At 43.4% G+C, this 25953-nt stretch overlaps 1 protein-coding gene across 1 annotated transcript; it reads right to left on the reverse strand.

The window, feature by feature from the left end:
* Nucleotides 1–76: 76 nt before the first annotated feature.
* CDC42EP1 (CDC42 effector protein 1) lies at nucleotides 77–25010 on the reverse strand. Its single transcript, XM_020787742.3, has 3 exons — nucleotides 24761–25010; nucleotides 15804–16878; nucleotides 77–5764 (listed from the first exon to the last, which is right to left on the reverse strand). Exons 2-3 carry the CDS (start codon nucleotides 16216–16218, stop codon nucleotides 4971–4973), a joined length of 1209 nt encoding a protein of 402 aa, XP_020643401.3. The 5' UTR covers nucleotides 16219–16878; nucleotides 24761–25010; the 3' UTR covers nucleotides 77–4970.
* Between the last annotated feature and the right edge of the window lie 943 nt (nucleotides 25011–25953).

Raw genomic sequence — 25953 nt, forward strand, 5'->3', positions numbered from 1 at the left:
GTTCTAGACCTCTAAGGTTGTCCCAGTCAAACTGCAAAGGAAATCAATCCCAAGAGAAGAATGACCATACCACCAATCAATATTGATATAGATGTGTATTAAAAATGCAATAATGAGAACAGTAACAAGAGCGCAGAATACATAGGAAAGACGGGTGGGATTTTGTTTTGGTGCATATCAGATACTCTAGAAAGATGGAAAATATGTGTCTCTAGGCCTTCCATGGTAGGTGGGAAGGAGAAAGTGCAGTGACTTCTAAAACCAAGAGTAGATGTCTGTTTTTCAGAAATTAATAGTTCGGGGGGGGGGGGGTTTGGCCAAACTTCCGGGTACTCTTGCATTTAGATAACATCACAGAGAGAGGTGGGAAGTTAAACCTTTCCTTTCCACTTGAGTCCTGAAAAAAACTGCTTCTCCAAAAAAGCTAAGTTCCTCTTGGTTCCAAGGGTCTTTGCTCACAGCACAGTAACTACAAAACTTTTCACATTCCATTCCCAAACTTTTCAAGTAGAGGGCCTAAAAAACAGTCTAAAACCTATACAGTTCCTGCCTGGACAGGTGAACACGAAGGTGTGGTCCTCCAGATATTGTTGGACTACATTTCTCATTGTTCTGACCATCATTGTCAATGGGAAGGGATGATGGGGGTCCAACATTTGGAGAACGACTTTTTCCATCTTAGGTAAAATGGAGTTAGGGAGTCCAATGGTCTAATTTGTATAAACCACCACTATATTTTTAGAAAATATGCATATTAGATAGAAGTAGGTGTTTAATCTCACATCTAAGCCAGCAAGTGATTTGGGCAAGTATTCCAGGGCTTCGAAAGCTTTTCAGGCTACAGGTTCTTAAATCCACTGGCTAGTATGAACATGCTAGGTGGCGATTCTGGGACTCGGTAGTCATAAAAGAGGAATTTTTACAAACTCTGTACCAATAGATCCTGAAAGTCTGCCAAATGCTGTATTGCCCAAAAAACATTTAAAGGCATCTGCAGCTGTTTTTGTTACTTAGGCTGTGCGTTGAAGTCAGTGAGTTATAACTCCTGGAGCAGGAACAGTGGTTGACTAGGCGACCCCCAACAATACTTTCTTATAATATCCTTTTTGTTGACTTCCTGCTTTTCCCATTCTTGTCACATAGATCTCTTTGGTAGCAATAGGCATGCTTCAACCATTGCCAGCTTGGGAACAATCAGTGCTTTAAGCGACAACTCTGTGACCTAATCTCCCAGCAATCTCTGCTTCACCACAAAAACCTCTCTGTGTGAAACAGCATCCAGAAGAACTAGCTCATTCGAAAAGTACCATATTGCCAAGACACATCCAATGTGGGAGAGACACTTGGAGAACTGTGATCCAGACACTTGGAGAACTGTGATCCAATACTCCACATAAGCAAAGGCACCAAGAAGAAGAAGACATGGTGAACAAGATTCTTCAGTCTCTAAGCCTCCATGAAAAAACAGTGTGCCCTTTTCCCACTGAACACAACTAGTGGTAAACAAGAGCTGTAACACACTGCACTGTATTGGACTCAACTTGGGAGGAAAAGCTTGCAGAGCAGAGCTTTAAAAAAGTTACTTTTTAGACTATGCTGGTGGGGTTGGAAATTGTAGTCCAAAAGAGATGTATACATTGTGGTTTACAAGAGTATCCCTTTTCTAATCTCCTTGGAAGAAGACTGAATTTCTGCACCAAACTGAGAGCTTGCTTTGGTCACATGAACTTGACACACAATCCTCAGGTGAATAAAATTCAGGGAACCATTAAGTTGTTACTGGGTTACAAATGTCAGACAAAATGCAGTTTTGGGCCTCTGAAGCTTTTTTTCTATGGAAAACCACGCTGTGTGATACATTCCAGTTCCTATTGGCAGCCATATTAGATGTTGTGACATGATGTCTTCTTCATGACTGGCTTGTCCTTTGAAGACCAAGAGCTGTCTGTCTGGCATCCAAGTTCCGTTTGCTTTTTGTCTAATTAGTTTCCTGAGAGCAGAGTGATCTGATCGTGAAAAAATGTAGAGGATGCAGAGGTTGAAAGAGGGTTATGTATGAGTATCTTCTAAAATATGTGGATAAGGAAGCTGGACTAGGAGCCTGATTCTCATGTTTTCATTGTGCTGGAAGAACACGACCCCTTCTCCGCACTAATCCTTTCTGTCTAAGGCCCTCTTCAAAATGTGTGTAATGAGGAGATTCAGATTGATCTACCTCATGTTTCACACAAGGACATCTTTCTTTGAAAGCATCTCTATGTGAAAACTGCCACAAGTGTAATTTTGTCACCTCGGTGACCTAGTTCTGACTTTTTGGTGTGGTAAAATATTGCTGTATGGCAGCAAATTTCACAGAAAGGCATTTTCAAATGAATCTCTCCACAAACGGGAATTTGGGAGGATGTAGAACATGATGGCCTTTTCATGCTTTTCTGAATGGAGTCAGTTATATCCTTTAGAATGGGTGTATGTGACTTGTTATCTCCAAGGCCACATGTAGCAATGAGCACTGACTAGGGGCTGAATGCTCACACAGATACTCCCTCCCTTCCCTCTCCAGCTGTGGATGTTTAGATGTCCCCTCCCTGCATGCTGATCTCTCATCATTCTTCTCCAGATGCTCAGCACCAGAGATGGGAAAAGCTGCCTTTTTTAGAAGGCAGCCACTAGAATCCTGCAGCGAGTCATGGCCCTTGGCTATGGAACTCTAGGAATTGTCCAAGAAAAGTAACTTTTCCAAGCTCTGAATTGCTGGGTGCTGGGAGGGGAATGCATGTTATTCAAGAAGGGAGGAAGAGGGCAAAGAGATGGTATCTTCTATTTGTTGCTGCTCCTGCTTAAACTGTGCTCCAAACAGCCTCCCCCCCCAACATACAGCAATTGGCAGGCTGAGCAGAGTGCAGTTAGAATAGGGAGGATGGCCCCATGAGAAGCGCCATCCCTTCTTCTGCACCATAACTGAGTTTGACCCCACCCAGCACTAGGCGCAGCTGAGGAAAGGGCTTAGATTCAGCAGGAACTTGGGCATTTGTGTCAGCACAAAGACTCCCGAGAGCCACATCTGGCCTGCTGGCTGCTTATATTTACTTCAAGACAAAAACAGAGTTTTCAAAAGTTATTCTTTTAGACTGCAGCTCCCAACACGACCAGTGTTGATGGTAGCTGGAGGATTTGCGTTTTACTTCAAACCTTTCCAAGCAAAAATGGGCATGTAAGGCAATCCCACAGGCTATTTCTAGCTTTACCTGAGAAGTATCTTCCTCTGATTTTCTTCCAATACAAGCAGTCTCTAGTTATCACAGTGGCAGTGTAAGGCTGTCAGTGCAACAGACAACACGATTATATTCCCTCAATAGAATGTAAAATGAAGGACAAATCAACCTGGTCAAGCCCAGGTTTCAAGAAATGGATCAGATAGAGGACCAACAAATCCATCTGAGTTTCAACCCAAACCTGGAGTTCCTTGTAAGTAGAGGACAGAAAGCATTTTGGACAGTTTTGTGTCCGTAGATCTTGACTGGAAGACCAATGTTGTTGATCTGTACCTTAGGCAGTACCCTGTTTCCCCGAAAATAAGACAGGATCTTATATTAAGTTTTGCTCCAAAAACGCATTAGGGCTTATTTTCAGGGGATGTCTTATCTTTTTCATGTACAGCAATCTATATTGATTCAAATGTAGTCATGTCATCTTCTTCTGGTTCTTCTGCACAATGGTGGAGGCCGGGGTTTCACTCAACTGGGGCTTATTTTTGGAGTAGGGATATTATGAACATCCTGAAAAATCATACTAGGGCTTATTTTCAGGTTAGGTCTTATTTTCGGGGAAACAGGGTAGGCAGAATTATTTCTTGCTGTGTGTGTTATGTGCTGTTAAATTGTTTCTAACTTAACAGCAATCCTAATAGGGTTTTCACAATATGTGAGATATTCAGCAGTGATTTATCATTGCAACCTCCAATGAGTTTTCAGGGACGAGTGGGATTTTAACCAGTCCTCCTGAATCCTAAGCTGGCACACTACCCATGAGAGCACACTGGCTCTTTCCTTATAAACTGGATGGATAGTGATATACAACTGAAGCAAACTTCACATGATTAGGTATATTTCCCCCCCACCCCCGTACTTCCAAGATGCAGATTTATCTTTATTTTTTTAAAGTATACTTTCTTTCCTATAATTTTTTGACCAGCGGTTTAGCGCTGCAGGCTAAATCGCAGAATCCTGTGCTGCAGGGTCAGAAGACCAGCAGTTGTAAGATCGAATCCACGCGGCGGAGTGAGCTCCCGCCGCTTTGTCCCAACTCCTCGCCAACCTAGCAGTTCGAAAGCATGTAAATGCAAGTAGATAAATAGGTACCACCATGGTGGGAAGGTAAAACGGCATTCCCTAGTCACGCTGGCCACGGAAACTATCTTCAGACAAGTGCTGGCTCTATGGCTTGAAAAACGGGATGAGAACCGCCCCCTAGAGTCAGACATGACTGGACTAAAAATGTCAAGGGGAACCTTTACCTTTTATACTTTCTTTCCTATAATTTTTTGACCAAGATGTGGAAGATCTTTTTCACATGGTAGCTTCTTTTTCATGGAAGGGATCAGGGCACAACACACAGCGACAAAATGGGAATATTAGTCAGTGAGTATGAGCCAATGAAGGAAGATGTGAATTCATTTAACACCTTTCAATGCTCGCTTCAATGAAAAAGAAACAGAGTCTTGGGTGCCAGCTCTGTATGGTTCCCTTTTGCCTCCATCTTTTCCTTTAAACTCCCAAAGCAGGGAAGGGAAGGGGGAGAGGTAAGCAGAGGAATCAGCTACCTTCTTCTCCTGCCTATGACCATCTAGATAATCTCCAAATAAGGCCAAACTTTTGAGTTCACACACCTGCCAGAATGTCAGCTTGTCACCTGCACTGTTCCTTTTAACACTGGTATCTCCTGGAAGATCACAAGAGACTGCTTATGGCTATTCAGACCTTAACTTCATCATCTTCCTCCTCATCCACATATTCAAAGGAACTGCTGTGCCCTTCTCTAGCACTACTTGTCCCATCTTTGTAGAATTCCTCTTCCACCTCCTCCTCCTCCTCCTCCTCCTCTTCCTCTGCTTCCTGGCACCACTCAGCCTTGTGTTCCTGTCCAGCTTTCAAATGCCATGTATGGACATTTGAGCTTTCCCATGAAGTCTGACTCCTTGACTCATCTTGCTGTTGTAGGCCCCGGTGGTAGCCACCTCCCATGCCATAATGGCCAGATAAAACTGGGGTTGCCTGGCTGAATTCTTTCATGTCCATGGAGCAGTCATCTCCCAATTCAGAGCTGGGGAGCCTGCCCTGAGAACAGGATAACTCTTCCTGAGAAAACTCTAGAGAATGACCATCCCCATTGGTACATACAGAGTGTCCCAAGGATGAATCAGTCTCAGAGTGACCCCAGAAGCTTGACTCAGCTTTTCTGTCTTCACAGTTGGCTTGAAGTGACCTTGATCTCCAGGGCAAAGAGTCCTCCACCTGGCTGCCCTTCAGGTGATGAGGTGGGACAATGTCACTGCTGGCTGGAGTTTGGCTTTCCTCTCCTTCAGCCTCTTCTCTGTTACTGTGGCCAATAACATGAAGCAGTTCACTCATCAAGGAAGGACCAAGGTCAAGGCGGAAAGACAGCAAAGAGTCTGAACGTGTCAGGGCTGATTCTGCAAAGCTGGTGTTCTCCTGAGTCTTCTCTGAGCGAGGAACACGGGGGATGGTGCAGAATCCAGATTCCAATCCTGGGAAGATCACAAAACCAATAGTGAAAGAAAAGCATATACCATTAAAGAAGAATAAGAACTTGGAAAAGAATTTTGTTTTAAACCAACTTCTAGAATTCTTTGCTGGGGGTGGAGTCTGGATGTTACTTTTCCAAAAAACCCAAACTAAAACACTTTCCCAAGCTCCAGTGAAAATCACATCAATGTATTAGACTCTATCTATCCCACAAAACCCCACAGAAGAAATGGAGTAGCCCTCATAGTCAACAAAAGAGTGGGAAAAGCTGTACAGTGGTGCCTCGCAAGACGAAAATAATTCATTCCACGAGTCCTGTCGTCTTGCGAAAACTCAGCAGCGGCCAGAAGATTGGAAAAGCTCAGTCTACATCGCAATCCCAAAGAAGGGCAGTGTCAAAGAATGCTCCAACTACCATACAATTGCACTCATTTCACACGCTAGCAAGGTTATGCTGAAAATCCTCCAAGGCAGGCTTCAGCAGTATGTGGACCCAGAAGTACAAGCTGGATTTCGAAGGGGCAGAGGAACTAGAGACCAAATTGCTAACATGTGCTACATGTGCTGGATTATGGGACACCCAGAGAGAGAGAGAGAGAGAGTTCCAGAAAAGTATCTACTTCTGCTTCATTGACTACACAAAAGCCTTTGACTGTGTGGACCACAGCAAACTATGGCAAGTTCTTAAAGAAATGGGAGTGCCTGAGCATCTTATCTATCTCCTGAGAAACCTAAATGCACGTCAGGAAGCAACAGTTAGAACTGGATATGGAACAACTGATTGATTCAAAATTGGGAAAAGAGTACAAGGCTGTACAGTATATTGTCTCCCTGCTTATTTAACTTATATACAGAATACATAATGTGAAAGGCAAGATTGGATGAATCCCAAGCCAGAATTAAGATTGCCGGAAGAATTATCAGTAATGGTTGTTGTGGGTTTTTCGGGCTCTTTGGCAGTGTTCTGAAGGTTGTTCTTCCTAACGTTTCGCCAGTCTCTGTGGCTGGCATCTTCAGTAACCTCAGATATGCAGACAATACCACTCAGATGGCAGAAAGTGAGGAGGGATTAAAGAACCTCTTAATGAGGGCAAAAGAGGAGAGAGCCAAAAATGGTCTGAAGCTCAACATCAAAAAAACTAAGATCATGGACACTGGTCCCATCACCTCACGGCAAACAGAAGGGGAAGATATGGAGGCAGTGACGAATTTTACTTTCCTGGACTCCATGATCACTGTAGGAAGAGTAGGGTATAAACTGAACAAATAGATAACAAATAGAGTTCCTTCTATGCCATCGAAATTACAAGAAAGTTTCTCTGCTGCCAATCTGTCTTCTGCAAGCTACGCTGTCTTGTTGTTAAAGTAAAGTTCACAAATGCACTCACAAGGCAGCTATTATTGCTCTTAATTAATCTGTGAGATGGCTGGACAGTGTCATCGAAACTACCAACATGAATTTGACCAAACTCAAGGAGGCAGTGGAAGACAGGAGGGCCTGGTGTGCTCTGGTCCATGGGGTTACAAAGAGTCGGACATGACTTAACGACTAAACAACCACAATCCCACAAAAGAACAGTACTATTTATGTGTGTGTCCAATCCGCTCTCAACAGAAGGATTCTGTGAGCCACAACTTTCAATTTGTAAATATCCTCGGATTTGCATGATTTAGCTTCCTTTTTTATTTTGCTCTCGACATCTAGAAAGTTGGAGAAAACAGATGGCTTTGCTATTCCTATTTAGCTCTGGCTTCATGCAGCCACAATGAGGTAGGCTTAACTGGTGATAATCAAGTATTATTTCATTCTACCATTAAAAAAGAATCTACAACACTGGGAAGGCCAGTTTTTTTTTCTTTCTGTGTCCCAATTGCTAAACTAACTGACAGAACATATACTGTATTCAAATTCATACACTCTCTAGATTAGAACCCAGGGATAGCAGATAACTTGTGCCTCCCAAGTAAAGAACGTAAACCCTGCTGGATGGGACCAAATGCCTATCTCGGGTCCAAAATCTCCATACAGTGGCAAACCAGACACCTATGGAAATATCTAGAGTCAAACCTGAGCAGGTTAGGGCCTTCCCACTTTGCTCCCCAGTAACCGACATACAGGAGCATTCGGCCTTTTATCCGAAAGGGAACAGAACATATCCATCATAGCTGGTAACCATTGACAGCCTTTTCTGCCATAAATTTGTCCAATCTCTTTTCAAAGCTACCCATAGGGAAGGCCATCCCTGTATCTGTCAGAGCAAATTCCACAATTGACTATGTGCTGTGTGAAGAGAAAAAGATCCTTTAAGCTGTCCTTAATTCAGCTTCAGGGGTTACCCCGGGTTCTAATATTGTAAGAGGCACTATCTCCTTTCTATTCTATTTTGCTCCCTCCCTTCCCTTAAGGGCATATTTTTCCATGACAATGTAGGTGTCTTTAGAAGGCAAATCACTGGTGTTTGTTTTCTGGACTACAGCTCTGAGATACAAACAGCCAGCTGTGGGATCCTGGGAGCTAAAATTAAAAAAAAAATCAAACATTTCCCATCTCTATTGGTAACACTATGTGAACAATCACTCAAAAACATACAACCTTATTGTTGAAGAAAGAAGTCATAGCAAAATGATCAAAAAGCTAAAATTAAGCCAACAAGTCAACTGAAAACCCCACTGATTATGTTTGGCACCGATGCAATGTCTGAGTCCAGACTTCCAAGAGCTTAGTCAAGATCTGATTGCATCAGAGGGCAACAATTTCAAGATAAGGCTACTGTAAATCAAGTACACCATGTCAAGCCAACAATGATTAACATTTGCCATATGCACATACGTTATGTTTATGGTATGCAACTAAAATATGCAAATAGCCACCGCTTGGTGGCTCATGAACTATTTCCAATGAGCAGCTTTCAATGTGGAGAGTAATATTTTCATTCCTGAGCTAAACCAGTATCAGCTTGGATTTTGAAAAGTAACACTTCTTGGGACCTTACAGTAGTGGTAGAGAACACTACTGATTCATGGTCTATTTAGCCTTGTTTTGTCAACACTGACTGGCAGCAACACCCCAGGGTTTCAGTCTGGAAGTTTTTGCAGCTCAGCCCTGGAGATGCTGGGGTCTGAACCAGGTACGTGATGTGTCCTTGAGCCATGATTGCTTTCTCCCTAGACAGCTGATGGCTGGTAGCATTCTGTTGATCTTGTTTCAGCAGGAACCTATCTGGCTCAAGAAGGCATGGAGCATAACTCATTTTACTCAGATTTCTCCTCTGGTTCAAAAAAAAAATGAAGGGAAAAGATGGGGAATTTCAGCATGTGTAAAAGCTAGTCTTTTCTTTATCTGGACTGGGAAAAGAGTCAAAGAGCTCATTTTTTGCTTTCTGCAGGAAATTGTACAGAGCTAAGGATTCTATTAGGCTTGAGCTTGGAATGTGTGACTCATCATGTTTTTTGACACTGCAGCTCCCACCAGCCTTATCCAGGATAGTCAGTGGTGAGGAATAATAGGTGCTGCAATCCAACAACATCTGGAGATTCACGTGCTCTCCCTCTGATTGGATTTCTGGAAGGTCACATATTCCCCATTCCTGTTGTACACATTGGATGGAGACGGAAGTCTGTGGAGCAATAATGGAATCAACCTTCATCTTATGCTCAGTCTGTATAGGCATGAAAAAAAGCTGTGCATGTAAGTCTCCAGTGATCTTTTGAGAAAACTAGACTCTGCTCAACACTGGAGTCCTTGAACATTCTCAGTATTCACAATGCTGGGGTGCACACACAACAATATTTATATCTCCTCCACCATCTCCCTTGCTATCAGAGCTATCTGACAGCCTCGTTCATATTGGCTTCTGGCATCTCATCACCCCCTCTGCCCCATAAGTGGCACGGAACCCTGCAGTATTTAACGAATCGGGGTACTACTTAGATTCCTCCACATAGCCTCTGTCACTGTAGCTTGGGCTGAATCAGGGAATTCTGCCTCAACTTCCACCAGGATATTTATGTCTCTGTCTACCTATTGGGAGGAGAAGGGGATTAGTGCTCTAATGGGCACAAAGCGATGGATAATCGATTATAGTTTCTCCAGTTTTCAAGATGCATTTTCAGTCTTAAATGGCACACAAAGTCCCACAAGGTACAGTTTGGGAATCATTGGCTTAAGGAGAACTATCTACTGATAGATTTAGTCCAGCTTTTCTCAACCTGGTGCTTCCTGATCTAAAATGGTCATAGTGTCTGGGAATGATGGCAGTTGCAGTCCAACACAAGCACCAGGTATATGAGAGATGGTTTGTGTGTGTGTGTTGTGTGTGTGTGTGTGTGCGCCTGTGTGTGTGTGTGTGTGTGTGTGTGTGCCTGTGTGCGCCTGTGTGTGTGTGTGTGTGTGTGTGTGTGTGTGTGTGTGTGTGTGTGTGTGTGTGTGTGTGTGTGTGTGTGTGTGAGAGAGAGAGAGAGAGAGAGAGAGAGAGAGAGAGAGAGAGAGAGAGTGTAACCTCTATGAATGTCCTGGAGCTAAACCTTTTCAATCCCCATTATATTAAGAATAGGATGAATTCACAAGCAATGAGATAATAGGGTTGGTTATGCTGCAGATATACAGTGAGCAATGGGACTGCAGGCTTGATTACACCACCGTATTGACTGGATGAGCTGAAGAGAATGGAGAGCTAGGCTTGTATTTAAATGAATGGCTGACCTTATCTCTTCTTTTTCTACTGTGCTCACAAAACTGGAATTCATCATCCAGGCAGAGATAGAAGGAGCAAAAATGATAAAGGATAAAAGCGCTGGGGGGAAATTGGTTTTGCTGCAAGAGGTGCATGGCTTGCAATGTTCAATAGGGGGCAGCATTGATTTGCTTCTGTTTGAGGAGAGGAGCGCCTGGGAAGGTGCTAGCAATACTAAGCACGCCAGGCAGCTGGTAAAAAGAGGCTCTCTGCAGCAACAGGAGCTCAGAACGGAGGCTGCTACTGTACTGAGTTTCCTCCTAGTCCCCCACCTCACCGCAAATGCTGCAGTGTGGACGTTTCCTACTAGAGATGCAGATGCTGCAGGTAGAGAAGGAAGCCGCCTGTGTGTTGAAGGAAGGGAAGCCAGAATGCTACCCAAACATCTGAGCACAGACCCAAACCACTACATTAGACAGAGTGAGGCAACTGCCCTTAGTGACAGAGGCTATGCGGCAGCAGTGGTTAACTTCCCTCTTGCACCCCCTACACGACCCTACCGCCCTCAGGGATAGCCGAGGTCTCTGTTCTGTGTTGCCAGTGTTGAAGGAAAATTCCACTGCCAATCCACTCCGTTTCTGTACATAGAGGCGAGGGGGTGCGCCGCTTCTGCCTCAGGTGGCCCAATTTCTTAGACTGGCCCCAGCCTGGACTCACTGGTTTTTGTGGTTAGTGGGAAGGACAGACTGAGGTCTTCCAATTTAGCAGCAGAGCTTGAGAAAGGTATTGCTTATGACCACAGCTTCCAGAATCTCCCAAATGTCATCTTGCCCCAGGAATTCTGAGGGTTTTTTTTTAAAAATCACTCTTCCAAGTTCTGTTCAGGGTTTTAAGCAATATATTGGACCAATACACATATTTAACCCTAAGCATTCATCCTTGTCTGGCCCACAGTATACTCTATTCCCTCCTTGCTTCAGGGCCTCCAGGATCATCATGTTCTCCCTGGCATTATGCCCACCCCTGATTGCTCTTTTCCTTTCTGCTAAAAAAAAAATACGCTAAAAATTCCTTTCTCAATACACACAGTCCTCTCTCTCTCCAAACAGCTGTTTGTTTGGCATTTGGTGACTAAGGCAATCATCCCAGCTCAAAACAAACAGGCAGGCACTTCTAATATTTCTGGGAAGCCGGCTCCCAAATTATTAATTTGTATGCATGTGTATCTATCAAGACAAACTAGGAAATAAATTTACAGGCATACAGTCCAATCCTAACAAGCAGGGATGGCCTGCAGGGGGAAAGGCAGATATTTTTGCTTGCAGTAAAGGAGAAGAGCAGGAACTATAGTGGAGTCTTGACTTGAGAACTTAATCCGTATTGGAAGGCGGTTCTCAAGTCAAAAAGTCTGTAGGTCAAGTCTCCATTGACCTACAGGGCATTGAAAACCGATTAATCCCGTAACAGGCCGTTTTTGTTCCATTTTGGTTTTTTTCTGGTCTGTAAGTCAATTCTCAGGCTGCAAGTCAAACCTAAATTTTGTGGCCAGAGAAGTCTGTAACTCAAAAAGTCTATAAGTCAAGTTGTCTGTAAGTCAAGGGTCCACTGTACATGTTTCAGGTAACCTGCATTACGTTTTCTCACACGTCCCGCTTAATGTAAATCCCTGCAATTGAAGCAGGACATAGAGCAGTCCCTGGCCTGCAGAGTGGCCATCACTGGGAGGACTCTTGCTGCCACTTGTAGCACTAGGGTCAGAGCAGTCTTGCCCGCTTGCCATGCAGGAAAAAAACAGCCACTGCAGCATCTCCCACCCTGGCTACAATGTGGCCTGTTGGACTGTGCCAAAGTGGCCAGAACGCCTCCATGATACTGGCTGGACAATGACACTGTTCTTGCCTCAGGAGCAATTCCGGTTTTGCCAAATGAGTAGCCCCAACCCAGCACTGTCAGTAACTAAGAAGGCTGGCTCTTCCGAGATGCACACTGAGCAACTGAAATCCCAACCTCTAGCTCCACAGCCAGGTACAGTACCTAAATTATTGAGCTATCCAAACAGCTATGCTTAGAATGTTTCCCTTGAAACAGGATGATGTTCAACCTTCTAACTGAGGTGTGATGCCTTAAGTATGAATCTGACCAATCAGTCATTTAATTTAGACATACTGTATGTATTCCACTTTTAACTTTCAACAGTCCCCAGAGCAAACTAGGCGTGGAACATGCATGCCCTTCTGGATATTGTTGGACTGCAATTCCCATCAACCCTTGCCAGAATTATCAATGGTGAGGAATTCTGGGACCTGTAGTTCAAGAGTATCTGAAGGACCACAGAGTCCCTCTTCTTGCACTGAATTAGTAACAAGCAAGATATCAGCCATATATTATCCTAGTTCTTTACAGATCCATAAATTGTAATGCAAACACTTTAATCCCCCAAGCAGAGCTTCGAAGTGTTTTTTTTTTTTTTACAACTCCCAAAATCCCATAGTGCTCATAATGGTTCAGTGATCCTGGGAGCATTACTCCAAAAAAGCAACTTTTCCAAGCTATGTATTCTCGAAGGCTTTCACAGCCGGGATCTGATGTTTGTTATGGGTTTTTCGGGTTCTTTGGCCTTGTTCTGAAAGTTGTTCTTCCTGACGTTTTGCCAATCTCTGTGGCCGGCATCTTCAGAGGATTGGAGTAGGAACTCAGTCCATGCTCTGTATGGACAACAGAGCATGGAAAGAGTTCCAACTCCAGTCCTCTGAAGATGCCGGCCACAGAGACTGGCAAAACGTCAGGAAGAACAACATTCAGAACATGGCCAAAGAACCCGAAAAACCCACAACAACCATTTCCAAGCTATCTTAATAATATTTACCATATGGGAGGTGGACCAGGCTCAAATGTTCACTGCTCTTGCTTTCACCACTTACTTTCAGCCTAACATTAAAGAGATTGTATGCACACAAACTGTGTACAGTGGTACCTCGACTTATGAACTTAATCTGTATTGGAACGGCATTCGTAAGTCCATAGGAATGCATTTAAAACCATTTAATCCGTTCAGGCTGTTTTTCGTTCGTATGTCGAGGCGCTGTTCTTAAGTAGAGGCATTAGTTCCCATAGGAACTAGTGCAAAATTGGTTAATCTGTAGTCTGCCCCTAAGGGGAGAATTTTTTAATTTTTTTCTTCTTTTGACCTATGATGAACTTAGGTCAAAAAAAGGGCAGGAAATGTTTTTTTCATTTGTAAGTCGAGGCTCCATTGGCAAGTCGAAGCAACATTTTGCGAAAGGAGCCGTTCGTAACTTGAAACGTTCGCAAGTGGAGACGTTCGTAAGTCGAGGTACCACTGTACATGTTCTTATATATAATAATAATAATCTTAGAATTGCAGTTAGCTGGGGGCCCTGTCCTTCCTGGGCTCTAATTGCAAAACAAACAGTTTGTGCACATATTGACAAGTTATGGTGAACATGGAGAGGGACTGGAATAAAAACACCTGCAAAATTTCTGCCTTCCCCACTATGCATATTTGCTGTTAACACATAAAGAATTCTATGTGGGATAGAGTATATTGCTATAATGTAAATATATTCTTTTTTTTAATTTGCCAAGCACTTGTTTAATATTTTAAAGAACTGCTTGTGACTTCTGAAAAGCTGCTCTTGTTACTTCCTTGCTCCTTTTGCTTTTCCATCCTGTTTTTTCTTATCTACCTCTTGCAAAGCTTATCTTGCTTATTTGCCAGGAACAAGGTTTTTAAAATCCTGGTGAAGAACTACAAATGGTAGCGCTTTGATCTAAAGCAAACAGCGAAGCAATAGGTAACAGTGAAAAGTCATAAGAAACTAGGTTAGGATTGCAGGGGTATACTATGTGGTGAGAGGGAAATGGTTAGTATCACCATGTGAGGCCCTATATACTGCACCAACCCAGTGTTTATTCTGTGGAAAAGAAGATGTCTCTAGTGCTATTAGTCATTCTTGAAATATTTAGTCTCTTTCTAGCACTTTCTTTTATCTGGTTGTGCTCTCTGACAGTATTTATGGAATGGGAGATGTATCCTCTCCCATCTTTTTCTTTACCTTTTTAAAGCATACTTCCCATTACGAGTTTTTCAAACCCTCTATGGAGAAGGGGGTGGACCAGAAAATGGATGCTGTAGCTATTTCTGGATTCCTCTTAAGAGTAGCAAGAGAACGCCAAGTGCCCTCTCATATTCTATACCTTGGCAGAAATATCACCTGCTTGTAAACTACAGAAAAGGTCCTTGAAGTGCTATCACTAAGACACAGATGAGACCTCAATAGTTGTCTTGGGTGTGCTTCACTACCACTTGGCTGGCAGTCAAATAAAGGACATCTCAGCAGAGCCAGGAAATGTTCCTTTTTTAGACTACAGCACCCATCATCCTCCAGCCTACTGGAGAACTCTGGGAGATGTGGTCCAAAAAAAGAGAGGGAGGGACTTTTTCTGAGCCCTATTTCAGAGGGTGAGCTACATCCCAAGGAGAAATTGTCATTCTCTGCAGTCTTTTATTTTAATCTCTTATAAACCTTTTAGACCTAAACACTCATAAAGATATATACTGCCTGTGATGTGCCTGGAAACTTTGCAAGGCTGTCATTTGACATTGTTTATACTGTACCACATTGCTTGCAGAGCCAGGATTACAGAATCTAATTTTTTGAGTAAAACCCCATGATCCATCTACCAAAATGTGGAGCAAGTCACAATTAAAGAATTGTGAGCCCAGAAATTGGAGCCCCAGAATTAAACAGAACTCACAATCCTATACAAAAATGCACTCCTGGTTATCCTGCTTGTTTTCCTTTTCATAAGTATAATGCAGACTGTGAGAGGAATCACTTTGTTGCTGCTATGATTAAATAACTGGGAGGCAGAAATTTTTGCCAACCTACTGCAGATTATCAAGGGATCTAGCAGTCGATTCTGGCTGGACTTCTAACCACCCCTGGTTTATACTGCAATGACTCAAGAGCTAATCTTCCCCATCTCAAACTACTATTTTGTTAGTAAAACAGGTTGCCTGGCTGTGCAGTAAATAAAACAACATAACATCAAGAAAAGGGAATTAGTGGAGCACTAAGCCTCAGAATGAATGCAGTGGAGGAAGCAGCATTACAGAAGAGTCAGTCTTAAGAGTGCTCTGCTTACATATTCATGGCACCTGTAGGTCCTAAATATACAGAAATCTCAAGATTATTTAATAAAGAAGCACTTGTGCATATCTGTCAATGTTTTTGCTGCATACCTCAGAAAGAAAACTGATGTACAGCAAATTCTAGAAAACTGATGTACAGCAAAAGCAAGACTGGCCATTTAGGTAAGATAACCTATCCCAACGACCACCTACCATAGTCAGAGAAGCTGTTGGGAGTGCTCTTGAAGGCAAAACCTCCCAAACTATCTTTCCTGTAGCTCCCCTCGTTAAGCTGAGGCAAAGACACAGCGTTCTTAATGATGGGTGAGATGGCAGGAGGCAACGGAGAGGCCTCATCCTTGCTCCTACTTCCCCTGTTTCTGAGCGGGCTTCTCCGTACATGTCTTAGCGTCCGAGCAAAGAAGTTGTTCGGCTTGGCTTCTTCCCCACCATGGTTACGGAGGAAGGAAGTGTCCCCAAAAGCATCTCCACCACGCCCAACATGCATGGTGTGACGAAAGTCCCCCAGTGGGGGGCTAATCATGTCCGGCGTCAGTTCTGTTTTGAAACGGCGTTTGCTGTGGGAGCTGGACACCCAGCCGATCACTGGTAGCTTCCCAAGACTCATCTCTAAGCACGCTGATGGAAAGCCCAGTTTCAGGAATGTCTTGGTATGTCCCTTAAAATGACGGACTCCACCCCAGAGATGTGTGTAGTCACACTCCAGTGGGATCACACACTTCTTACGCAGTCATCTTCTTAGATGTCCCCATCACATCTGTTACCGCTTCTCCCTCCTCTGCTCTTGAAAGAATCAAGACCAACCTGCCAGGGAACTTCTGGATTTCTTGCAGAGAGTGGGCATCTAACTTTCATTCCTCTCTCAGGTCCATCTGGACAGCTCACTTTTTGCAGATTTCATAAAGCTACCAAGCTGGCTTGTTTTTGGTGGTTTTTTTTAAAAAAAGTCTGGACCATCCAGGAATGCAGGTGAGAAGGGCACAGATGAGGCCTTTCTTGGACTTTGAGTTGCGAGAGCAGTGCTGAAGGAATCTGCAGTTAAACCGGTAGCTGTTCTTGTCTGGTTGGAAGTGAGCAAATCTTGAGGATTAATGTTAATCCGTCCAACCTGTCTTCAGTGCTTCTCTCTCTCTCTGGCCCGCCCTCTCTCTCATTCTACCTCCCATGAATGTGGGAGTTGGCTAACAGATGGGGCAGCAGGTCACAACAGCCAGGGTAAGAAACTCAGGTCAAACGTCTTGATCCTGGATGTCTGCCAAAGGATGTGCTGGAAAAAGACAGACATAGAGAAGAAGGTGAGGCCTCCAAGCAGAGACTGTCTGAAGGTGGCAGCTTCAGAAGTGAGACAGCTGTAATGTACTGTTTGCTGCTGACAAATAACACTAACACACACAAAAATAGATTTTTTGTTTTTGCGCCATCCTAGGGGTGAAATCATACATTTTTAAAGTCGGGGCTCCTTCTTGAGTTCCTCCACTAGGTGGCAGGGATGGGTGAAGGATTTGTGTTTGTTGTGACCCTGACAAGCTGTTCCGTTTAGAGAGTGAGAAATTTCCTTTTTTGGAGCACAACTCCCAGAATTCCACAGGCAGTCAGCATGCCCATTCTAATAACATACAATAAGGCTAGATTTTCCACGAGAACTGTAGAGACTGGAATCTTTAAAGATGGAAGGAGAGTTAGTCACCTGCCCTGTTGTCTTTTCCCCAAATTTATGCCACCGCAACACCACAAGTCCAGGGAAGCAGGATGTTGTCTGTGTGGTGGAGGAAATACTGTACCCATTGATCTAGAGAGCTTGGAAATGTTTATTTCTGGCCTACAGTTCTCAGAATCTGACAGCCAGCATGCCAGTGTTGGCTGCTGGATTCTGGGAACTGCACCCCCCTTTCCAGAAAGGAAACTTTCTCAGGCTCCAATTCTGATTTACACTGGATACAATAATGTTTATCAAGACATCTGGAAGGTATTCAAGCCCTTTCAGACACAAAATGGCTTCAGTCAGCAAATGACTTTCTCTCTTGCTCCTCTTTAGTGACAAAAGGTAGGATATCACACCAAGGTCAGGCAAAATGGGGTTATGCTGACAGGAAGGTTTGCTTTAATGCCTTACTTTCTGTACTTGTTCAATTAGTTACCTTTCCCCCAATCTGCTCAACAATTGTTTTATTTTATTTATTGAGTGTTTTGACTGGTCAACTTAGTGAAACACTACTCAGGGGTGGTTTACATAACTTAAGCAAAGACACAAAAACTAAATAATAATTAAAAAAAACGATATACATGACACCACAAACTAAAACATAACAAAACAAAGGTGACTGAAGACTGACACCTGGTAGCTTGACTGAACCAAATTACATTAACCATAACTTAATAAACAAAATATCCAGTAATATAATAAAAATAATCAATAACAGCAATAGTGTATGGGTCTCAAAAATTAGCCAAGGATGTTGACAAAGGCCTCCTTAAATAGTTTTTTTTAACTGATCTTCTAAAAACTTGTAGAAAGGGGGCCTGTCTAGTTTCTGGTGGCAGTTTATTCCACAGTGATGGTGCCATTACTGAAAATACCCAGGTCCTAGCATTATTTTACTTTATTTGCCTCCGGATAGGCACCCTCAAGAGGGACGTGGTGGTGCTGTGGGCTAAACCGCAGAAGCCTGTGCTGCAGGGTCAGAAGACCAGCAGTCGTAAGATCGAATCCACGCGATGGAGTAAGCACCCGTCGCTTTGTCCCAGCTCCCGCCAACCTAGCGGTTCGAAAGCATGCAAATGCAAGTAGATAAATAGGGACCACCTCGGTGGGAAGGTAACAGTGTTCGGTGTCTAAGTCGCACTGGCCATGTGACCACGGAAGATTGTCTTCAGACAAAACGCTAGCTCTATGGCTTGGAAACGGGGATGAGCACCGCCCCCTAGAGTCGAACACGACTAGACAGAAATTGTCAAGGGGAACCTTTACCTTTTAGGCACCCTCAATAATGCAGCCTGAAAGGAACAGGTTTTCCTTTTCCTCGTCATTATCTTCCCAACCACCCTTTGAGGCAGGTCGAGATGACTGGTCCAAGATGACCCAGCGAGAACTTGTAAGAACTTAATAAGAACCTGTTCTATTCTAATAATGAACCATATAGAAATAAATATTATCAGGGCTATAATAAGGTGCTTCTATGTTAGCCTTTTTCCAGCATGATGTCTCCCAGGCATCTTGGGCCACAGGCCAGGCCTAGCCATGAATTAGGGATGATGGATGTTGTAATCTCAATTATCTGGAGGGCATCAAGTTGGGAAAAGTGGAGAATGAGCCTAAGACGGCCTGCTTCAAACACAATCTATCTACATGCATATTGCTTCTATGGAGGAACTGATATATAATCATATATGTTACCACATGTGGTGATCTTCCATTGCTGCATGGTGAACATGTCAAAAAGCAAGATTTGAAATGGTGCCAGATTTCAAAGCAGAAGTTCATTTCAATGAATTAGCTCTAAGAATACCTATTTTTTTTCTCAGCCCCTCCTGCTGTGATGCAGAACATGGCAACATGGTGGCTGGGGAATTCTGAGAGCTGTAGTTCAAAAAGAAGCTTTCATAGCTCAGTTCCAATGCCCCTTACCTTCCTTGCTTGTAATCCTCTGTTTCTACCACTGTCCTCTCTGTTTGTTTTCTATCTGTAGAGCTCCTTGGAAAGAGTAGCTGCCAGGACTAGAGGTGTGCAGATTTGTAATTCTGGACTACAGCTCCCAGAATCCCCCAGGTAGGAGAGCTCTAGGATAGGCTAGATAGAATGTCCCAGCAAGATGGGCCTTGAACTATTGAATTCTGTGCTATTGCCACATAGGTCCCCTCTTCCCCAATCCCATGGCTACAAGTTGTGTTTGCTTCCACAAGGTCCTTCTTATCTATTAGAGTTAAAGGCTGACAAATGACAAGTTAAAAGAAATAAAAGAAACCCACAAAAATCCTCCAACTGCAATTTATGACAGATGTTGGCTGGTTGTTTTTTTCCAGGAATGTGGCAGAGGTGGGGAGGGAGAACAGTTGCCCTTTGTCCTCCATTCTTTGAGCAGCCTGTGCCCTTGTTTTGTACACAGAAGTGGCAGACACCCAGGCTTTAGGAAAAGGGAAAGTCACTGTAGAGCAATCCCATATAAGCCCCCCCCCTCAAACCCCTAATAAAATCCTGCCCCGTCATGGGCTTTACATGTGCTAATCTCACCACATCAGAGACTGGCAACTGCGGCCCTCCAGTTGTTTCTGGCCCACAAACCCTGTGATCCCTCAGCGCTGACTATGCTGCTCAGGGCTGGAGAGAGCAGTAAGTCCAAAACACACCTGGTGGCCCACATTCAACAACCCCTGCCCTATATAAGGAGAGGGGCGAGCCTGTCCTCGAGTCCATGAGGAAGCAACCTTACAGTCCATCTGGCCCAGTACTACTGTATCTATTTTATGAGGCAAGCATCTGGGCCCATATAGGGCATTCAGCGGGAGTAAGATAGCACATCCTTCCCTCTTCTATACATAAAGGTTGTCTTAAACTGTTAGTTGAATCTTGGAAATTTAAATATAGCAGCTTCCACCACACTTGATGGCAGCTGACCAGTTTGGGAAATCAGAGAGGCCATATGGTATTTGCATTTACACACTATTCTTTCCTCTAACAAGGAGGAACAGCCTGATGTGCAGGGGCTCAGAAGCAAAAGCCAGGTAAGTCTTGTTTTCTTCAGGCATGCTTCCCTCCATCTGCCTAGCGGTAGGAGTGACCAAAGCTTCTGGCAAGGATCTTTTCTGGCTCTGCTACTAGAGACAGAACTTGAAGCCTTATATGAACATGTCCCCCACACTAAGCTATGGCCTGCTGAAAGCATTGTTTGTTTTGCCTTTAGCTGAAATATTTTGGGAGACTTTATAATTCAGCAGTCAGAACAGGGAGCACGAAGGCCCTGAAGAACATCTTCACCTCGCAAGCTACAAGGGGCAAGAGAATGTTATTGTTTTACATTCCAACTTATTTGCTAAATGTTGCTATTCTGTTAAAAAAAACAAGGAGCACTTCTTCCACTGTGAGAAGTAAATATACGAGGTCTGCCAGCTCCGGGGACTGGCTAGCTGGGGTGTCGAAACTCCGCCCACTCCTGTCTTTATTCCCTCTTGTCCTCCTTAGGTTTCAATCAGAGAGGACAGTGATAGAAACAGAGGATTACAAACCCGTTGTATATATTAAATATAAGTTGTAAGAAGAGTGAGTTGTGTTGCGTCACAAGCACTAACCAATAAGGCTAGTTCTGATGTTTCTTCTTATTTATGAGGCATGTAAGAAAGCCCGGGGATAAAACAGACCAAGAAGTGAATCTTCGCAACATTGAGATGGTTAAAAATTAGTTCAGAACACATCTCAAAAAGTTAAGATTCATGAGCCAGTAACCAGACAATGCCAAAATCCTGTTGCTTAGTATAGTAAATGACACTAGAATCAATGGGGATTTTATCAGTTGATATAAATGAGCCCACTCTACCTGTGACTTACTATGCTAAAATAAATCACAATTAGATTAGTACCATTTGAATCAATAGAACTTATAGAGGAAATGATCTACCAGGGGCTTCATGCTGGCAGTAGCAGGAAGGGTCAATATTCAAATCAGTGAAGACTCTTTACTTACAGCACAGACACAGACACACACTCCCTTCTCTTTTCTGCCAAGCTGGCTGCTGCGGCAGAGACAAACCACTCTTGCCAAAGGTCAGATCTCATGCAGAGTTTTTTTTTTTTTTAAATTAGACGAAGGGCTGCATGCAATGTTTGGGAAGATGCAAGTTGTCCATCCCTCACTAGAGTCTTTAATAGGTCACAGTGCCTTAGAAGAGCAGGAAGTGATGGAGGAAGAGAAATTTTACCAGAAACGTTACTTCACAGGTGTGTGAAGAAGTAACATTTGTGGCTTGCCCTGCCCTAACGGGAGAGGACTAAGAAAATATGAATCTACTCTTTTCACCCTTTCCACACACCATTACTAAATCCATGTTATCTTTTGCATTCAGTCAAGCTGTTTTAGCTTTGGCTTTATGCCCTTTTCAAGGCAAACAATGGGCATATCTAAATCTACCTGTTTTTGCATCCACTGCATTTTATAACTTTTTAAGACCAATATGGCACTTTTTGCAAGATGCTGAGAGAGAACAAAAGTGTTATGTCTTGCAGTCTGACCTACATGGGTTGTGTGGTATCTCTACAACTTCAAATTCAAGGAAAAGTTGAAGCTACTAATCTGTTTTTCTCTCTGTGTTTTTCTTTTTTTGTTAATGCCCAGTGCCTTTTAGGCACTCTGTAAACAAAACATGTTAACTACTGTCTCTCTCATCACTTTCCTTTTACTTCCCTTCTAACAAAGCTTGCTTTTTTTTATTGAGCCTCAAACTGCTTATATAGCCCTGGCCACTTCACGCAGAAGGTATGGCGGTGGGGCAGCAATTGTATCCTTCTAGTGAGGGTGGCTTGTGACCAGGCTAGAGAAGTATCTCCCCAAAATTTCAGGGGAGGTACCCCCCATCCCTATATATCCCCCTTGCCTCCAGCCATTTTTCCTGAAATCCTCTCTTTCTGGGATGGGGCTGTAATTGCCATACAACCTGTCCTGGGCTCCATTTAACTACCATATTCTGTGATGCCTTAGGTGTGGCTGGGGAACAGAGTTTATAAAAGTTACTTCTTGGAACCACAGTTCTCAAATCATGGGGGCTACAGTAAAAAAAGTAATTTTCTGATCTCTAGGAAGCTCAGTAGGGCGGAAGAAAAACTAAACTGGCTTCTGTATGGGAAATACAGCAGGGATGCTGTCTTGTTCTTTGCTTCAGGCAGCAAAATGTTCTGGGTCAGCAATGGGCTCACGTGCATCATCATGGAAGTCACAAGAAATGAGAAAGCAGAAGGGAAAGGACACTAACAGACATCCCAGCAGAGGCCTGGACTGCTTTCACGACTGGACCAGACCCCAGATAGGACTCTTCCTTTTTCCCTGTGTTCCAGTCCCTAAAAAGGCAATTAGCTTGAAGTCAACATTGTAATTCCCTTACTATTTGCTGTGCCTAATTGTAGCAGCAAGCGCTGCCCTTTCCTTGCAGCCAGAAGGCTCCAGATTCTTCCACAGCCACACTGTGCTCCAAGGCTTCTTATGTCCCATCTTTGGCTCTGCTCCCTTTTTCCTGTCTTCCCTACACCAACTAGCCTAAGCTTTTACTGCTGAGCCTGAACTAAAGTGTGCATATCTCAGAACAACAACATAACTAACAAAATCCTTCCCACTCACTTGACTTCAAGTCCAGTTATTCCTTTGTTTAAGGAAAGTGCTCGTGACTATCTGGTCAACACAAAAACAATGGCTTTTGTTCTGATCCCCGTCTAACCAACTTCCTATTCATCCATCATAAGTGCAGTGGAGTCTAAAGCACATTTACTCAACCCTATGGAATTCAGCGTTGTTTACTCCCAAATAAATGTACATAGGAGTGCAGCCATTGTTTTATATCTCTCACATCACCAAGTGCAGCTATCTAGATTAGGCTGACTATAGTGTCTGGACTACAGCTTCCATTATACTGCACCATCAGCAAGGTCCTGCTCCCTGGACTTAATGGGAGTTGGTAGCCCAAGCATATCTGCAGTGCATTGATTTGGAGAAAGCTCTGTGTGATTTATTTTACTTCTCTAACCCTTCTTTAGCATCCACTATTCCTTCACCTCAAACCTCTCAAAGAAGGAATCTCCAAAGAAATAGTTGAAATCAGAAAATGATAGCTATCTCTAATTTGCCAGTTCCTAAATAGAATTTTTGTGCACCCCTTATTTCAAGATACACCTGTCTTGTGTATCCAGGCCACTATACAGTAGTTACATCAAACTTAATGCATTTTATTGGTGGCTCAAAATGCTTTTAATTCTGATTTGCCCAATTCCAAAGACTAGTCATCAGAGGCTGCCTATTCTTGTTGAAAGAGTACTGTAGCTAAAACAAGACACAGAAGCAAAAGCTCCAGATGTCTCCTCAGACTGGACTCATTAGGACACAATCCAGATTGCCAACAATGTTAACAACAAAAGTAAGAAGTCTTTTTTAAAAAAACTACAACTCCCAGAACATTACAGCCACTGGGATTCTGGGAGTTGTAGTCCAACCTCCCCCCCCCCAAAAAAAAACCTTGTTTACTCAAAATCATCTTCAAGTTGTGTTAACTCAGAGTCATTCAGCTTCCTGTAGCAAAGCAAGCAATACAGTTTCCAGTGGAAATCTGGAGATTCAGTGCTACAAGCCCTTCCTTCTTCCTTGCTTACTTTAACAAGCGGCATAGCAATTAAAGTTGAACCATATGGAATCAGACTGAGCAAAAGACGAGAAGACCCTTTGATGGGGACAGTCTTTGTGTGTACAGGTTTGAAAAACAGGCTGGATAGGACCCCCTCAGACCTCCCCTACATTGCAACTGTGCCTTCACTCATGATTAGAAGGTCAGCTTTGCAAGGCTTGGGGAAAAATGAGTCATTCCCATAGCTATATGGAGTTTGCATGTCAAAATACTTTTTAGTTCCCCATAAACACACTTTTTCCTCTTGTGGAAGCAATTCTTGTTAGCTGCCTTTGAAAGTTCAAGATATTAACCACTTTGGTTTCTCTCCTACATTCCGGCTCCCTTTTACCTCTTTCTTCTTGCACATGGACTCCTCCATAGCAGTCCTTTCTCCATCCTACTACCCTGCCTCTTTTTCTCTCCTCCTCCCTTCCTCCTTGATCTTTTCCCTGACTCTTCACAGATCCCTTTCTCTCCCCTCTCCTTCTTCCACACTTGGACCCTGTTTCTCCCCAGTAGATCCCAGTCCCTTCCATCTCCTCTCTTCTCCTTTAACATCCACTTCTTGAACAAGTTTCCCTCTCCCATCCCCTGTCATTCTGTTTCCACATTTTTTTTTAAATTTGTATTACAATATTTCTTTTTAATTATACTCATTATTACCGCTTTACTTCCTTCACTCCCTTCATCACGCTTGCTGACCATCTCTCTACAAAGACTCGCTCTTCTCTTGACATCTTTCACCTCCACATAACTTGACACGCGTACAAAAATAAAAAACTTCTGAACTTTACCTTTTCTTGGGCAAAGTGGAGGTGGGGGGAAATCCCCCTCTTCGGCTTTCTAAGAAGGCTGCATTTCTCCCCACCTCGATCAGAGTTGCACCAAAAGGAGACTGTACGTTTTGATCCAAGGACCCCCCTCTCTTTTTTTGCCCCCACAACTCGCGGGGTGGGGATACCAACGACGTTGTAAACCCCCTCCTTTTTTCTGTTGCCGTCCCTTCCCCGCGGGCGCAAAACCTAAGGAGGACAAGAGGGAATAAAGACAGGAGTGGGCGGAGTTTCGACACCCCAGCCAGCCAATCCCGGAGCCCCGTCAGAGCACGAAGCCCAGAGAAGGCGGAGCCGAGTTCAAAAGTCCCGCAGAAGGAAATTTAGGGATTCTTGAATACCCCATTTATCCACCGCTCCGTTTTTCCAAATGGAACTTTCCGGCTGACGAAAAATAGCCTGGGATTTTGAATCTTTCCTTCCTCAAATGGCAGGAAAAAGTTGGCATGCTCAGCTTTTGGCACCCTCTTCCATTGGCTGTTGCTAAATATCCCTTTGGTTTGTATTGGGCCTAATTCCACCCCCTTCATCTGTGCTGCTCCCTGTAAAAGAAGTGGCAGTTATATTTCAGAAAACGTTTAATTTAGATCTTAGGTTTCAGTTGAGCATTTGAAAACTTACTTTTCTGGACTCTAGTCATCCTGCCTGGAAACTTCTGAGAATTGTGCAGAAAAGTACTTTTTCCAAGGTGTGGGGAAAAGGATTTGACCACAGAAGCTCACATTAAAGTATAACAGTCTTTTAAGGTGCCACGTTTTTGTCTTCTTCGTTTTTCTTTTTCTTTTTTTGGCCTGATAGCTAGCACATAACTTGGCTACTCCTTCTGAAACTTCCAAGCTCTGCACACAAAGCTGAGGGCCAAAGTAGTCAATTACATGACTCGTAATTGAGAGAATGGCTCTTTCACATGAAATTATGCAATTCTGTACATAACTACTGTACTCAGAAGAAAGTTGTACAAATACATTTTTCCCCTCAGATACAGGATTAGACCCTGAAATGCAGACACTTAGGCTCCCATATAGGTGGATTGGACATGAAGGCCACATAAGGAGGTCTTTAATCTTTTCTTCCCTGTGCCTGCCAGTTACAGGAAGGTCCTATTGATGTTTATGTCATCCTTTCAGTAAGGTATGACTTACTGTAAAAAGACT

Source organism: Pogona vitticeps, chromosome 5 (assembly GCF_051106095.1).
Source record: "Pogona vitticeps strain Pit_001003342236 chromosome 5, PviZW2.1, whole genome shotgun sequence".
Lineage (NCBI taxonomy): Eukaryota > Metazoa > Chordata > Lepidosauria > Squamata > Agamidae > Pogona > Pogona vitticeps.